We start from the raw sequence: 18,261 nt of genomic DNA, 5'->3' as shown, positions 1-18,261 counted from the left end.
GGATCTGTTGGAGCAGTATGCAATTGGAGTGGGTCTAGTGTTTCTGGGATAATGGTGTTGATGTTAGCCATGACCAGCCTTTCTAAGCACTTCATGGCTACAGACGTGAGTGCTACAGGTCTGTAGTCATTTAGGCAGGTTACATTAGTGTTCTTGGGCACAGGGACTATGGTGGTCTGCTTGAAACATGTTGGTATTACAGACTCAGACAGTGAGAGGCTGAAAATGTCAGTGAAGAAACCTGCCAATTGGTCAGCGTATGCTCAGAGTACACGTCCTGGTAATCCATCTGGCCCTGCGGCCTTGTGAGTGTTGACCTGTTTAAAGGTCTTACTCACTCCGGTACTCACAAGCGGTACCGGAGTACCAAGTCTAGGACAAAAAGGCTTCTCAACAGTTTTTACCCCCAGGCCATAAAACTCCTGAACAGGTAACCAAATGGTTACCTGGACTTTTGCATTGTGTGCCCCCTCCCAACCCCTCTTTTACGCTGCTGCTACTCTCTGTTTATCTTATATGCATATTCACTTTAACTATACATTCATGTATATACTACCTCAATTGGCCCACCAACCAGTGCTCCCGCACATTGGCTAACTGGGCTATCTGCATTGTGTCCCACCACCCGCCAACTCCTCTTTTTACGCAACTGCTACTCTCTGTTCATCATATATTTATTTATTTATTTTACCTTTATTTAACCAGGCAAGTCAGTTAAGAACAAATTGTTATTTTCAATGACAGCCTAGGAACAGTGGGTTAACTGCCTTGTTCAGGGGCAGAACGACAGATTTGTCAGCTCAGGGGTTTGAACTTGCAACCTAGTCCAACGCTCTAACCACTAGGCTACCCTGCCGCATAGTCACTTTAACCATGTCTACATGCACATACTACCTCAATAAGCCTGACTAACCGGTGTCTTGCTACTCTTATTTTCAAATGTCTTTTTACTGTTGTTTTATTTCTTTACACACACACACATACTTTTTTTTCTCCACACTATTGGTTAGAGCCTGTAAGTAAGCATTTCACTGTAAGGTCTACACCTGTTGTATTCGGCACACTGATTTGATTTGGAAAATAAATCCAACTCTTACAGTTTGTTATAGACTAACGTTAATATCCAGGTAGTAGGATAGGAATTGGTTTGACAACAGAAGGTCAGGTGATTAGCTGTAAAATAATAGGAATATGTGTTTCATGCAAACCTACAGATGTAGGATCTTAATTTAATCACCCTGTTGCAGGTAAACTTTCCTGCAATGTGGGGAATGGAAAGGAAATAGAAATGGGGAGAAACCTCTAAATGTATTCAAGGTTTAAAAAGGCTTCTGAAGTTTGTAATTTCCAATGATTTTCCCTTGTGAAAAATGTATCCACCTCTACACAAATGTCTAAGACATTTCATTATTTCTTTAATCCGAAAAATTTCTAGAGCTTTGAAAGTTTCTTCAAGTGCAGTCGCAAAAACCATCAAGCTCTATGATGAAACTGGCTCTCATGAGGACCACCACAGGAATGGAAGACCCAGAGTTCATTTGAGTTACTAGCCTCAGAAATGGCAACTCAAATAAATGCTTCACAGATTTCAAGTAACAGACACGTCTCAACATTAACTGTTCAGAGGAGACTGTGAATCAGGCCTTCATGGTCAAATTGTTGCAAAGAAACCACTTTCTTAAGGAAACCAATAAGAAGAAGAGAGAAACATGAGCAATGGACATTAGACAGGTGGAAATTTGTCCTTTGGTCTGGAGTCCAAATTGGAGATGTTTGGTTCCAACCGCCGTGTCTTTGTGAGACGCGTTGTGGGTAAACGGATTATCTCTGCATGTGTTTTTCCCATTGTAAAGCATAGAGGAGGTATTATGGTGTGGGGGGTTCTTTGATGGTGACACTGTTTGTGATTTATTTAGAATTCAAGGCAAGCTTAACCAGCATGGCTACCACAGCATTCTGCAGCATTCTGCAGATACACCATCCCATCTGGTTTGGGCTTAGTGGGACTATCATTTGTTTTTCAACAGGACAATGACCCAACACACCTCTAGGCTGTGTAAGGGCTATTTTACCAAGAAAGAGAGTGATGGAGTGATGTATCAGATGACCAGGCCGCCACAATCCCCCGACCTCAATCAAATTGAGATGGTTTGGGATGAGTCGGACCACAGAGTGAAGGAAAATATGGTTAATATGTAATGAAATTAATTATATGTACACATGAAGACAATTGAAAGGGTGAAATGAGAAACGTCATTGTTTGCCAACTGATCGACTTTGATACCAAACTAATGGGGATTATAGATTGAATAACCATTCACTGTTTGTATTCTTTCATGATTTATGATAAATAGTTATGAGCCTAAATGACTCACGGATGATTACTATTGACTTCTTAATGAACTGGATTGTTGACTTCACTATTTATGTTAATCATGAATGATTGTTATGATATGATCTTTGTGATGATGAATTTGATCGGATACATGTTATTTGTTTCCTTAGTGATGCAGCACAGACTACTCAGTAAATATACCACTTTATGGTTAAAGGAATTCCTGCCTCAGTCTCGTCTATTCCTCTGTCACCTGACACTTTGATTTAACACCTCACTGTCAGTCATCCTACCTGTCCAGCTACCCACACAGATTCCACTAATCTTTCAGATGGCTACTTTGAAGAATACAAATATAAAATATATTTTGATTTAACACTTTTTTGGTTACTACATGATTCCATATATGTTTTTTCATAGTTTTGATGTCTTCACTATTATTCTACAATGTAGAAAATAGTAAAAATAAAGAAAAACCCTTGAATTAGTAGCTGTTCTAAAACTTTTGACTGGTAGTCCAGAGGAGGAGAGAGGCCGTATTTAACATGACAAACATTACAGTAGACATGTGACACTGGTGGTTCAGTGGAGATGGAAACAGCAGTGGGGCTGCTTGGAATAGGCAAATACAGGAGATGAATAGAAAGTGATAAGGCTGCTGTACTTATGACTCAATAGGAGTCCCTCTGCAGAGAGGGGAAGTTGTTAAAAGCACACACACTGAGGTCACAATTGCTTACACACACACACACACACACACACACACACACACACACACACACACACACACACACACACACACACACACACACACACAGAGGAACTCATTCACATGCACAAACAAAGACTCTCCCCTACCCAAGGACCACCAGCCCACGTACAGACTGGATAGATTCCCTGGGCGCTGACTGTTCCCACTATGGTGAGTACCAGACTTACAGTAAATGGTACTGTATCTTTATTAGCTACTGTATAACTAGCTTCATGTTTCAAGTTTATTTGCCACGTGCACAGGATACAACAAGTGTAAAAGAGTACAGTAAACATGAGGCTGCTGAGGGGAGAACGGCTCATAATAACGGCCGGAATGGAGCAAATGGACTGGCATCAAACACCTGGAAACCATGTGCTTGCTGTATTTGATACCATGCCACTTATTCCACACTAGTCATTACCATGAGCCCATTCTCCACAATTAAGGTGCCAACATCCTACTGTGGTACAGTAATATTCTAACCTTGAGAGATCTTTCCAACAGTGCAATGATAATCATAACTTAGATAATATAGATAAAATGTTAAAAAGTCTGACTAAAAAACACACAAGAACTGCAATGAGAGTTAAAGAAACATGAGAATGCAAGTATATACAGGTCAGTGCCAGGTGGGTTTATACATAAAAAGTGAATGTTAGTAGGATATACATGTAACGGCAGAACATTTCAGTTGGGGAAGCTTTACTGTTTGTTTACCGTCCTTGTTGTACAACGTAGTGTAGTGGCAGGTAGGAGCAGGAGTTTTGTAAATATATACAATTCTATTTGAATTTTCTTTGTTATACGGTGCCCTGTTTTCTTTGCACATTTTTCTTGGAAGTTTTATGAAAGCGCTATGAGACGGAGATTAGAAAAGTTTGTTGATGTCTTTTGTTTTTTTCTTATTAGAGTAGCTCTTAACCTCTGCATTAGAGAAGTACTTGTTCAAAGCAGTTTTGCTAAACAGGGTTGTGGCAGTCTGGATTGTGTAATACAGCCTTTTCAACTTGAAACCTTTGGTTCCTCTTTGCTGTTACTCAAGACATGTTATCCTTTATTGAGCTATAAGAACAACATCTAAGACACTGACATCTCCTTAGCGTGTCAGGAGGTTAGTTATTTTGTTGAAAAAATAATTAATACTAAGTAATCTTAATTACAACAGCCTACTTTTTTTCACCCATGGATTTTGCTCAAGGCCATGTCATACCAAAATAATTCCCAGCTCACAGCCAACTCACCTCATGTATCAAAAAAGTCAATGTGTTGCTGTAGAACCTCTGTTATTGGCTGTAATTTACTCCTGCTAGACATGCAGCACATCTCTTGTGAGGTGACTATAGACAGAAGGATGCTGAAAAAACCTTCTTTAATGTCTTTGTGACACATACAGTAGCCGTTAGACAAGTAAAACCCACTGTGTCTGTCATAAAGTCATAAACATGAGATAGCATTGTCACACAGTCTTTAGCACATCCATAACAGACAGACACACATTCCCCTTTAGATCTTTGTTGAATAATGATTAGCTTCCAAATGGCTACATTTGTAAGGGACATGAACTAGTTAGTGGCAAGAAAAAGTATGTGAACCTTTTGGAAATACCTGGATTTCTGCATAAAATGGTCATAAAATTTGATCTTCATCTAGGTCACAACAATAGACCAGCAAAGTCTGCTTAAACTAATAACAAACAATTATAGGTTTTCATGTCTTTATTGAACACACCGTGTAAACATTTACAGTGCAGGGTGGAAAAAGTATGTGAACCTTTGGATTTAATAACTGGTTGACCCTCCTTTGGCAACAATAACCTCAACCAAATGTTTTCTGTTGCGGATCAGACCTGCACAACGGTCAGGAGGAATTTTGGACCATTGCCCTTTACAAAACTGTTTCAGTTCAGCAATATTCTTGGGATGTCTGGTGTGAACTGCTCTCGTGAGGTCATGCCACAGCTTCTCAAATCGGGTTGAGGTCAGGACTGGGCCACTCCAGAAGACGTATTTTCTTCTGTTGAAGCCATTTTGTTGTTGATTTACTTCTGCGTTTTGGGTCGTTGTCCTGTTGCGCCACCCAACTTCTGTTGAGCGTCAATTGGCGGACAGATAAGCCTAACATTCTCCTGCAAAATGTCCTTAATAGACTTGGGAATTCATTTTTCCGTCAATGATAGCAAGTTGTCCAGGCCCTGAGGCAGCAAAGCAGCCCCAAACCCTGATGCTCCCTCCTCCATACTTTACAGTTGGGAAGAGGTTTTGATGTTGGTGTACTGTGCCTTTTTTTCTCCACACTGTGTTGTGTGTTCCTACCAAACAACTCAACTGTAGTTTCATCTGTCCACAGAACATCCAGGTGCACTTTTGGGAACTTCAGACGTGCAGACATTTTTTCTTTGGACAGCAGTGGCTTCTTCCGTGGTGCCCTCCCATGTTTTACATATCGTAGACTCGTCAACAGATATGTTAGCATGTTCCAAATATTCTGTAAGTCTTTAGCTGATACTAGAATTCTTCTTAACCTCATTGTGCATTCTGCACTCTATCCTTGCAATCATCTTCGCAGGATGGCCACTCCTACGGAGAATAGCAACAGTGCTGAACTTTCTCCATTTATAGACAATTTGTCTTACTGTGGACTGATGAATATCAAGGCTTTTAGAGATACTTTTGTAACCTTTTCCAGCTTTATGCAAGTCAACCATTCTTAGGTCTTCTGAGATCTCTTTTGTTCAAGGCATGGTTCACATCAGGCAATGCTTCTTGTGAATAGTAAACTCAAATCGTGTGAGTTTTTTATAGGGCAAGGCAGCTCTAACCAACATCTCCAATCTCGTCTCATTGATTGAACCTCCAGGTTAGCTGACTCCTGGCTCCAATTAGCTTTTGGAGAAGTCATTAGCCTAGGGTTTGACATATTTCTTCCAACCTACACTGTGAATGCTTAAATGATGTATACAATATAGACAAGAAAAATACAATAATGTGTGTTATTAGTTTAAGCACAACATTTTTGTCTATTGTTGTGACTTAGATGAGGAGCAGATCAAATTTGATGACCAATTGTTGGGGATGAATCAGAATAGTTGGGTAACATAGATAAGATGTTTTATTTTCATTATATGCTTGTGAGTTACTTCTCATTTAGAATGTATCTTGTTGTACTATAGTGGTGGCCATTTGCAGTTATGCTTTCTCTGTCCAGGGTTCAGTTACTTGGGACGCAGAGAGGGGAGAGGTCAGGCTTGTCTTCATATGTAAACATATATTTTAAACCATGTGAAGGGATGATTGAGGGGGAACCAATTATCTCTTGGCTCCACAATGTCTGTGTGCCAGTCACTGTGTCTCTGTGATCTTGTCCAGGAGGGGTGTATTTGATATATGCTAGTGGATGAGGTTTTGTTTTTGGTCCTGAGTGGTACCAAGAGCGAGATAAGAACATAGTTTAGGAGACAAAGCTGAACAATAATTTATAGCCAATGCTGTCTGGCTATGTGTGTCTTTGCTATAAATGATCTCAGTTGCAATGTGTAAGGACTCTCAGAGAATTCATTTATAGACACTGAATTGATCTGAGAGTCGAAGGGTTGTGATGGAGCTCAAAATAATTAAAGATGGACTTTATGATAACTCTGACTTGTGTGTGGTTTGGTCTCATGATTTGGTAAATACAGGAAATTTCCACTACACAATTTATCCAGAAATCCAGATAATTCCAAAGGGTTCACATACGTTTTCTTACCACTGTAAGTGGATTCCAGCTGAAGTGGATTCCGTGTCGTTTCTGGGGGGAAACTACGGAGTTGAGCAATAGTCATGCATGCTCACCAATGATGCAAAAGGTAGTGTTTAGCTAATGATTGAACATGTCACGTGCATTGACTGCTTTAAGCAGAACCAGTGGGAATGATATTCAGATACCTAATAAGTAATCTCCCTCTGTGGCTGTGTTACAAGTTGTTGCTCTTTATATGGCATGACACAATTTATTAGGCTATTTGTGTATTCATTAAATACAATACATTGTGAAACAAGTGTTAACATGTTTCATTAATTGATTAGTTGATGCCACTTCTTCTGGACACTTCTGCCCCCCTAGCTGTCTCAATTGTCTGTCCAAGTTCAACAAAAGCACAGTGTGTTCCTCCCTGGCCAGGGGGCCGTCAGCCTTGTGCAATAGGAATGTCTGTCCTCCGGACTTATCAGCACTTCCTCATGATAGGTTGCTCTGTCTCAATTCAAACAAACCTCATTAATGTGAGATGTGGTGCTACAAGAGGAAAGCCATCCACCACTTATCCCTTATTGTCAACAACATGGAGCATACAGTAGTCTTTTACTGCAGCTATCACTAGAGCAGCTTATAACAGATGCATGTTCAAAACCTCACACCAGAGTAGAGTTCCTATGGTACCTATGGTACCTGTTCACACAGACAGAACACAAATAAACAGATTTTTTGTCATTTGCATCTTGAGCATGGAAATACAGGATTAACAAGAGACTACAGCTACAACAACAATGTAGGCGGACACAGAAGTTAAAGAACTCTTTCACCATAGTGTGGTAATCTGGTTATTTGGGCCATCTTAGGTCATCGTAATTATATTTTTAACAACGAGCCATTCAATATATTGTTTTTGTCAAATAGTAAGTAGCAGAACCAATATCGTTAGACCTCCTATATTGACTATGAAAAACAAAGCAAAGCATGGGTTAATCAAGTAATGTGAGCACAAAACACCTATGTGTCCACTTCCTGTTTAGCACCATGACTTTGTTGCATTTCCTGTGTGATCTGTCACACACTGGGTCCTGAGGGTCTAAGTGCTCTTAGTACCTCAAGACACAAAGAGGTAAGTGAATCATTGTTGGCTTACTTCAGTGAGATTGAAGTGGCTAAAAATACCAACATGGTGCAAACACAGTATAGTTTACTCAGGGTTCGGTCGTAAGGCTTAGGATCCTTTTTAGAGTCCGTCCATTGAGTTTCATCAATCTGAGCTGTAAAATCATAGAGCAACCTTTCTCTTAGATGTTGTGATTGGTTTGGAATGAGTAGCTGTACGTGTGGAAGTTGGAGTCATTTCTAAATGTCAGTTATTGAACAATTGTTACAACCTCCAGCTTTCTCCCCCCTGGATCCCACCCCTTTCTCCCCCTTTCTCTCCCTCTCTTCTTTCTCTAGGTCCCTCGTTAAATGTGCCTGTGCATGTATAGTAGATACATTTTCAATGGTGGTTAATGAATCAATAATGCAATATTGATGTGAATGACATTAAATGTTTCCGTCTTCCTCAAATTCATATTTATTAGGGGAAACTCCTGAGAGTGTATACATAAAGCACACTTCCTCCTCAGTAGTCTTTCTCTGTTTCCTGCCAGCAGGACAACACGTCTGATGTGAAGGCCATCATGGCTCGCTTCAACACGGGGGGAAATGCTACAGAGGGTATCTCCTCAGAACGTCCAAAAGCTACAGTGCACTCCACCTTGTCTTCAGGACCCCCCATCCAGCCTAAGAAACCTGCCCTGGAGACCAGCCTCTCAGGCAGCGCAGCCTCCACCGCGCCCAAACTCAACTTCCTCAAGAGCACCATCTCCACCAAGAGCGCTCCAGAAGTCAGGGACTTTCCCAAAATCAAAGTGATCCCTAGTAAGTTTGGAAACGCCCAAGAGGACAGCAAACCCTCCTTTGTCAAACAGTACCCCTTTAAACTCAAACCACCTGGCCCAGAGATATCCCAGGATGCTGAGGTCAAAAGCCCTTTGCCCAAACTCCCTCTCCAGAAGCCATCTCTGAGCTTGACCTCGTCTGACACCAAGTCTGCCTTTCCCAAACCTCCCCTGGGTGTGGCCAAACCCTCCTGGGTCAAAGACAGCAGCCCCAAACCTGACGATAGTGAGGGTAACTCGAACTCCATCCCACCCAAAATACCCCCTTCCAAAAAAAACATAATCTCCATTGCAAAGATGAGTCTACAGACAGAGGATAGTGTGGATGGAGCAATGGATTCTACAACCAAACCACTGGGAGCAGCTTCTATCCTCAAACCCTCCAACTTCAGGACTGCACAGAACATGTTCAATAGAGGAGATACCCTATCTGAGAATGGGGTAAAGGAAATAACCAAACTTCCCCTCACTTCCAGCGACTCTTGTCTTCCTATACCTACAGCCAGTAAGAAACCCAGCTTCATTAAGAAGCCCCTGGGTCCCACCTCCCCAGTCGTGGGGGTGAGCAACAGTAGCCCGTCCCCCCCCAAATTGAACCCCATGCCCAATTTCCTGGCAATAGGGACTGCGCCAGCCAAACCCAACCGGCCTCCTAGGGTGACCTTGGATAAGTTCAAGAAGGGCACAGAGGCTAGTACCGAGGGTAAGTGTTCTATCTCAAACGTAACTAATAAGTTACATACCGCCAAATCCATCAATAGTGAAGATGCTTCTGCTGTGGTTTTCTAAACATGCTGCAGTTGTTCAGACTTTCCGTCTTGCACACAGACCAGAGGGGTTTATGTGGTTGTATGCTCCACTGATCAGAACCCCCAGAGACGGGTAGTAGAGGACACACAGACACACACACAGGCAGGCAACTTGCATGTACACACGCGCACACACACACACACACACACACACACACACACACAGGCAGGCAGGCAACTTGCATGCACACACGCACATGCATGCATACGTAGAGTACACACTCACTCACACACTCGGCTGCATCATAGGTCTTCATCACAAACCACAAGACAGAATCTGACAACTGAGAGACAGATTAGAGCTGTTGAATTTGCTTTACAGCACAGTGTGTTGCTTTATATAAGCTCTGTTACATAAAGAATAAGTGAAGTTAAACACAGAGCTGCCCTGTAATTTAACGTCAAAATGTAAAACCAAAGATGCAGAAATGAATGCTTCCCCTAAATAAGTTCCATCTAGTTTCTCTTTTTTCTTCCTCCTTTCTACAGCTGATGTTTGCACCCTAACTGGGAAGTTCGTCTTTAAACAGGCACATATTCAAGTGAAAGGTTTCAGGTTTGGATCCACATGGGGATATGGTTTTGACTAAAGACAGATTTCAGCATGGTTTGCATGCATTACTGTTAGTCAGCAGAGAGAAGAATCCAATGTGAATTCCACACTCCCCCTGGTGAGAATGTAGGCCAAAGCTGTTACAGACACTATTTATCGATTTGAGTAATGATTGTTGCCTACATGCAGGTTGAAAATCAACATATTCAGTAACCAGGTATCCAAGAGTACAAGGGTCATCTCAAACTCTGCTATTCTCCCTTTCAACTACAGAATAACATCCACATAAGAAGCAGGACTGATGCTTTATTCAAATAAAAGTACATTTTATTTGTCACATACAGACAGTGGCGTTTCTAGCTTGCATAGATCCCTGGGCGAATGGATGGATGCCCCCCCCCCAAAAAAAGCACCATTCTGCACTAACTGCATTATTTATTCAGACATTTGGAACAACACAAATAAATAATGAGAACATTTAAAACTATATAAATGTAAAAACATTTACAAAAATAAGACTCATAAATATCAAAAATAAGTAACAAAGACCAATTGAAACGAATGTGTTGATTTGGCACTCGAGCATCAATACATTACCCCTCCCCCAATACTGTCAACCAAGAGTCAAGACTAAACTAATTCACCTTGGTGGTGTGCAGACTGGTTTTATATTATTCTTAACGATTTCACACAAACCAGAAAGAAATGCATCAATATGTCGGTGAAACTATATATTCACAGTATTATGAATGAATTGTGGTTTATTTGGTAGCATTTTGTAGTGTGACTGATTTTACTAATTGCATTAGTACTGTACAAAGTTAGAGGTGCGCAATTTGATAGATTCCTCCGCTCCCCCTAGCTCAGGCTTCCAGTGGGGAGACCTGAGGTAAACCTACCCCCGCCCCCTTCCCCATCTCGTACTTGTGAGTGGGAGACCTTCCCAGGCAGTAGCCTGCCTAGCTCACAAACTAGAATCAGTGCGCCCACTCCGGCAAGGTTAATTGACCAAAAAGTCCCACACGGTGACATGATATCATTGATGTGACGTGCAAATGATCGATTGAAAACTAATCGCGCAAATGTCACCATTCCGCCCTGGGCGGCTGCCCATGTCACCTATACCTAAATCAGCCACTGCATACACATGTTTAGCAGATGTTATTGTGGGTGTAGCAAAATATTCAATCACTATATGCAGCTGATTTGAAAATTAACATGTTCATGCAATTTCCTTCTTCACTGTATGTGTGAGGTGGTCCTCTAAAGGCCTGTATTGTCTCCCTTGAAGGTCCTGCTGGGTTAAAGAAGGGATCTGTTCCCCCAAACCCTGCCTCTCACCCCAGTAACCATATGGCCCCACCTCTGCCCTCTCACCCCATGGCCCCTAGCCTGCCCCCGCGACCACCAGAAGCCATGTGAGTACCGGACTCTGATAATCAGAGGGGAGTCGTATGAAAACCGGACAATATTAGAAAATACCACTACTGGCATTGAAGTACATCACAGGAGGCTGCTGAGGGGAGGACGGCTCATAGCAATGGCCAGAACAGAGCTAATGGAATGGAATCAAACCCATGGAAACCATGTTTGATGTATTTGATACCATTCCACACCAGCTGTTACCATGAGCCCGTCCTCCCCAATTAAGTTGTCACCAACCTCCTGTGAAGTACATACATAATTAAAATGCACATACGGCTCTAGAGACACACTGCAATTGCTTCAGAGCATAGAAAGAGCACACCTTCCCTTTCACAAATCCCTGTTTTTTGTTTAGATCCTACTATTCATTATTTCCTTCAGTAACTTTCAAAGTAGAATCCCACTTGGCACACACTGGTTGAATCAATGTTGTTTCCACATCATTTCAATGAAATTACAATGAATCAACATGGAATCGACGTTGAACTGACGTCTATGCCCAGTGGCATACTTGTCCACTGATCTTATTTCCATTGTGATGTGGTGGGTCATTTTGGCCAGTTGACTGACTTTGTGTCTCTGCTTCCAGAATCCAACCTGACCCAGATGAGAACTATGATGATGTGGGGTTAATGAACAATCCTCCACCCCCTCCCTCTGGAGGACCTCCTAGTCAAAAGACTAAGGTGAATTGTTTTCCTAATTCCTCATTTGTCCAATTTAGGGCTATGTATTTGATTAAATACCACCATACAGGCATACAGTATTCTGATTGCATCTTTTTCATCCAATAGGACAGTGAGAGTGATGAAATGTATGAAGATCTTGACAAAAGATGGTGAGAAAGATTCCCTCCAAGTTCTATTCATCTTTTTCTATTGTACCAATCTGTGAAATGTGGAACAGGTTTTAGACATAGAGACAGAGGACTCTATAGCCCCCAAAAGCTGATGAGATGTCTGAGACAAGTCTATAGTTTTGTATAAAACACTGCCCTCTAGTGAGCATTAACACCACTGACACTTATTTATAATCAGGGGGGCAGTGGAATCAAAGGAGCAAGAGAAGAAGAGAGAGAGAGAGGAGAAAAAACGTCAGGAGGTGGAAAAGACAGAACAGAAAGAACGTGAGAGGAAAGAACAAGAGGCCAAAAAGAAATTCAAAGTAAGTGTTTGCAAAAGCCTGTTGTTTGGTAGTTCCCCTAGATCTTGCTGTATTGTAGAGTCCATCCAGTATACTATTTATGAAGTGAATGTGTTTACTCTCCATCTTCTATCATGTATTTATGTTTCCTTTTGTGGCAGCTGACTGGTCCACTGAAGGTCATCCACAGGGTCCAGGCCAGAGTGGACAGTAAAGGGAGTAAGACGGACCTGGGGCTGAAGCAGGGAGAGTCTATTGACATCATTCGTGTTTTGGACAACCCAGAAGGACGCTGGCTAGGGAGGTCACAGGACGGCTCCTGTAAGTGACAGCTGTCTCCTCCTCCTCCTTCTCCTTCTCGCTCCTATTCCAGGTTACTTTTCTCCCTAACATCCTTTTGACTACTTCCGGCGCCGACAGAGATGGCCGCCTCGCTTCGCGTTCCTAGGAAACTATGCAGTTTTTTGTTTTTTTACGTGTTATTTCTTACACTAGTACCCCAGGTCATCTTAGGTTTCATTACATACAGCCGAGAAGAACTACTGAATATAAGATTAGCGTCAACTCACCATCAGTACGACCAAGAATATGTTTTTTGCGATGCGGATCCTGTGTTCTGCCTTACAACCAGTGTAACGGTGTTTACGGACATATTCAATCAATCCCTATACCAGTCTGCTGTTCCCACATGCTTCAAGAGGGCCACCATTGTTCCTGTTCCCAAGAAAGCTAAGGTAACTGAGCTAAACGACTACCGCCCCGTAGCACTCACATCCGTCATCATGAAGTGCTTTGAGAGACTAGTCAAGGACCATATCACCTCCACCCTACCTGACACCCTTGACCCACTCCAATTTGCTTACCGCCCAAATAGGTCCACAGACGATGCAATCTCAACCACACTGCACACTGCCCTAACCCATCTGGACAAGAGGAATACCTATGTGAGAATGCTGTTCATCGACTACAGCTCGGCATTCAACACCATAGTACCCTCCAAGCTCGTCATCAAGCTCGAGACCCTGGGTCTCGACCCCGCCCTGTGCAACTGGGTACTGGACTTCCTGACGGGCCGCCCCCAGGTGGTGAGGGTAGGCAACAACATCTCCTCCCCGCTGATCCTCAACACTGGGGCCCCACAAGGGTGCGTTCTGAGCCCTCTCCTGTACTCCCTGTTCACCCACGACAGCGTGGCCATGCACGCCTCCAACTCAATCATCAAGTTTGCGGACGACACAACAGTGGTAGGCTTGATTACCAATAACGACGAGACGGCCTACAGGGAGGAGGTGAGGGCCCTCGGAGTGTGGTGTCAGGAAAATAACCTCACACTCAACGTCAACAAAACTAAGGAGATGATTGTGGACTTCAGGAAACAGCAGAGGGAACACCCCCCCATCCACATCGATGGAACAGTAGTGGAGAGGGTAGCAAGTTTTAAGTTCCTCGGCATACACATCACAGACAAACTGAATTGGTCCACTCACACAGACAGCATCGTGAGGAAGGCGCAGCAGCGCCTCTTCAACCTCAGGAGGCTGAAGAAATTCGGCTTGTCACCAAAAGCACTCACAAACTTCTACAGATGCACAATCGAGAGCATCCTGGCGGGCTGTATCACCGCCTGGTATGGCAACTGCACCGCCCTCAACCGTAAGGCTCTCCAGAGGGTAGTGAGGTCTGCACAACGCATCACCGGGGGCAAACTACCTGCCCTCCAGGACACCTACACCACCCGATGCTACAGGAAGGCCATAAAGATCATCAAGGACATCAACCACCCGAGCCACTGCCTGTTCACCCCGCTGTCATCCAGAAGGCGAGGTCAGTACAGGTGCATCAAAGCTGGGACCGAGAGACTGTAAAACAGCTTCTATCTCAAGGCCATCAGACTGTTAAACAGCCACCACTAACATTGAGTGGCTACTGCCAACACACTGTCAATGACACTGACTCTACTCCAGCCACTTTAATCATGGGAATTGATGGGAAATGATGTAAATATATCACTAGCCACTTTAAACAATGCTACCTTATATAATGTTACTTACCCTACATTATTCATCTCATATGCATACGTAGATACTGTACTCTATATCATCGACTGCATCCTTATGTAATACATGTATCACTAGCCACTTTAACTACGCCACTTGGTTTACATACTCATCTCATATGTATATACTGTACTCGATATCATCTACTGTATCTTGCCTATGCTGCTCTGTACCATCACTCATTCACATATCCTTATGTACATATTCTTTATCCCCTTACACTGTGTATAAGACAGTCGTTTTTTTGGAATTGTTAGTTAGATTACTTGTTCGTTATTACTGCATTGTCGGAACTAGAAGCACAAGCATTTCGCTACACTCGCATTAACATCTGCTAACCATGTGTATGTGACAAATAAAATTTGATTTGATTTGACTGTTCTTTATGTGCAAGACTAACATGTGCTCTGTATATTTGCAGATGGCTATGTGAAGACTGAGTCTGTTGAGATTGACTTTGACACCCTGAAGAGTCAGGGTGTGTCTATATCCAGTCATATGGAGCATGAACCGGAGGTGTACGATGATGTGGCCTTTCAGAATGACCCCAGCAGGTAAAATGGCTCTCGATCCTGCTGACACTGTAAAAAATATTTGAGACAAATAACCATTGGAAAGACATGAATATATTGTAATGCACTGCATGAATTTCTTTCTGTCTTTTGATTGTGTAATTATGTGATCCAATGGAATGATGTCCTCCTCATTCCAGTGGGATTAAGAGTGCAGGAAGTAAGTTTCAAATGACCAAAACGTAATATTGAAACTGAACAACACAATATGGCAATGTGGTCACAAATTCCTTTAGTTAAATCTAGATTACATTTTTATCTTGGTCATTGCTAGTGGTTCTTCCTTCCCCTCCTGATGAGGATAGTGACATATATGATGATCTTGACGATTCAAGCTTCGACGTCAGGTGAGAATATCTTTTTGCACAATGATGGTGTAGATTCATTGGTGTGCATTCATCTGTGAGTGTATATTTTCTATGCATGTGTCTGTGTAAGTATGTGAATAAGTATGTATGTGCAGCCCTAGCCCCTCAGACTCCAGATCCCCTCCTAAACCTCGCTCTTGGATGTTTCTTAACCCCAAATATCAAAGCACCAATCAGGAGGGACTGAAGGGATTCATTACCTCACTACTGAATAATTTAATGAAATCATACTTACATCATCAGTGCTTGACTTGGACTGAAATAGATGCTAGTACTCATGTTGTGTCCCGGTACCATTAATATTTAGGTGCAGGAGCTCCACAATACCATTGAGCTAATATTCTATAAGAGGAACAGGAGCTCAAGCAGTAGAAAGTTTGGGGTAACAGTACTTAGCTTTGGTGAACTCCTGCCCAAGTCAAGCACTGTAAATCATTAAATAAATACTTATTTTACATCCTTTAATGAATGAACAACCTTCCCCATTTCTGTCTACACATCTACTGTAGATGCACTCACTTACAATGTTCTATGTACAGGTGTTAAAAAATAACTCTAATCATAGTTCAATTGGTTGTGATTTGTTGACCTGTTTTTGTTTTATTATTGCTAGATTCTCTGTATTGATATGTGTCCTTTTGCTTACAATGAACCCACAATCAATAAAATCAACTTGCACCAGACATAACATGGACTAATATTTTAATTCTGTTTTTGTCATTTTCAGAGTATCCCCACCTTCCCAGTTTGACCAGACAGGAAATACTGGTAACTTAATATGATTAATATGCAGAGTGACTATGTGTGTTCTGTGTCAGTGGCATTACATTACTGAATAATAGAATTTTGAAAGTACTGTTAACTTCCCTTCCATTTCAATGTGTTCTTGATGTTATTTCTCTGTATCTTTTGTTGTTCTAAAAATTATCTTCTGAAGTCAGTGATTCAGATATTTATGATGATGTTGACACCACTAACTTCCATCTGCCTCCACCTATTAGCAGGTAATGACAGAGAGAGTATTTTTTTTAATTTTTACCAGTGTTTAAACAAAGTCGCTGTAATTACATAAGAATGTCCTTATCATCCACTGGGAAGCATTTTGATAATGTCCCGTTTTTCTCTCTTCAGTCTCCCACTAAGTAAAACCAAGGGTAAGGCTGAGGACAAAGATCCTAAAAAGCTAAAGAAATTTGAAAAGGAAGAGAAGGAATTCAGAAAGAAGTTCAAGGTAATTTGGCTATCACAATTTAAGTTTATAATTTTACATTTTTTGTACATTCATTCGACCCACAAACCTGACCTCTCATTCCTATAGTATAATGGGGAAATCCAGGTACTCTATCAGGTGACCATTGTTTCCACCTTGGCGAATAAGAAGTGGAGCAGTAAAGATCTGTTGTTGAGACCTGGGGAGACTCTGGATGTCATCGTGAAGCCTGTAGACAACAAACTCATCTGCAGAAACGAGGAGGGCAAGTGTGAGTAACAATGAATCCTCAGTGTGATACATAGGCGTTCTGCAATAAAACAAATCTGCAAGGGAACTAACTTCAATGATCTCTCCCCATCTCTCTCTCCGTCAGTCGGCTACGTCTTGACCAGCCATATTGTAGTAGAGTAAGTAGAACACAAAAACAGATAATACAAAATCACATCCATAAATACACATAATATACTGTATAGTATGTAATTAACAGTTTACTAAACTGCAGAGAAAAATGCTTGGATATGAAATACCCAGAATTTGATACCAATCATCTGTTTTGCTTTTACAGAGATGCTGATATCTATGATGACATTAGTGATGGTATGTTTCAGACCTGACATGCAATGGCATTTAATAATAAATATCATAATATATGCTAAATCAGAAGATCAAGAAATCAACTCTATCAATTTTATTCTTGCAATATGGTGCTGATATGTTTTTCTTGTCTGATCTTTTTTTTTCAAATGTCAGTCATCTCTAGTAATAGCTGTCATTTCTTTGCAGGTTGCATCTATGACAACGACTGAACACTGTCTACAAAGTGATGCGATATTTGTATTTTGGGAGTTTCTTGTTTATATCAACAACCTTTATCTGATTTACTGTGATTATTTTGAGGTGAAGTGGTTTTCATTCAAGAACAACACAGTCCACAGACACTTTCTCCCTTTATGAATAACTGTGACTTTGCATTGAATAGGCCTAAATGACATACAATGTTACGTTTTTATATTGAAAGTGTATTTCAATGCTTATATTCTATATTCAACAAGAGATATTACAATTCTGATTGAAAACAAAGGTGCAATGATGATACATTTTCATCAAAAAAAATATTAACAATTTGATGCCAAATATAGCATGTCTGATCAGTTGTCATGTGGTTGGCTGGTTCTCACCTGACAGGTGAGTTATGTCATATTGTAGACCTACTGAAAGTAAGAGTCAGTGATGTGCAGTTCGCAAACGATTTGTTATTTTTTAACTACTCTTTTTACTGACTCGATAATCATAATTAGTTTGACTGAGTGACTTGTTCATTTTAGTTCTTTGCTAGACCTGCTTGTGCTGGCAG

The 18,261-nt window shown here is 41.5% G+C and overlaps 1 protein-coding gene across 3 annotated transcripts; it reads left to right on the top strand.

Annotated features, from left to right (window-relative positions):
• Positions 1–3,097: 3,097 nt before the first annotated feature.
• On the top strand, positions 3,098–18,045 carry LOC112257511 (FYN-binding protein 1). 3 transcript variants are annotated; one of them, XM_024431136.2, is made up of 17 exons: positions 3,098–3,257; positions 8,477–9,470; positions 11,421–11,547; positions 12,144–12,240; positions 12,349–12,392; positions 12,592–12,718; positions 12,859–13,018; positions 15,176–15,308; positions 15,467–15,486; positions 15,601–15,673; positions 16,422–16,462; positions 16,632–16,698; positions 16,826–16,925; positions 17,031–17,175; positions 17,281–17,314; positions 17,473–17,504; positions 17,691–18,045. In XM_024431136.2, the coding sequence occupies exons 1-17, from the start codon at positions 3,255–3,257 to the stop codon at positions 17,711–17,713; spliced, it is 2,220 nt and encodes a 739-aa protein (XP_024286904.1). In that variant the 5' UTR covers positions 3,098–3,254; the 3' UTR covers positions 17,714–18,045. The 3 variants fall into 3 exon arrangements, with proteins under 3 accessions (XP_024286904.1, XP_024286903.1, XP_024286902.1); XM_024431135.2 differs by having other exon boundaries at positions 3,100–3,257; positions 8,480–9,470; positions 17,013–17,175; XM_024431134.2 differs by having other exon boundaries at positions 3,100–3,257; positions 17,013–17,175.
• Positions 18,046–18,261: the final 216 nt, after the last annotated feature.

The sequence above is a fragment of the Oncorhynchus tshawytscha genome, linkage group LG09, assembly GCF_018296145.1.
Source record: "Oncorhynchus tshawytscha isolate Ot180627B linkage group LG09, Otsh_v2.0, whole genome shotgun sequence".
In the NCBI taxonomy this organism is placed as follows: domain Eukaryota; kingdom Metazoa; phylum Chordata; class Actinopteri; order Salmoniformes; family Salmonidae; genus Oncorhynchus; species Oncorhynchus tshawytscha.
The sequence above is the reverse complement of the archived record's forward strand: the minus strand, read 5'-3'. Positions and strand labels throughout refer to the sequence as shown.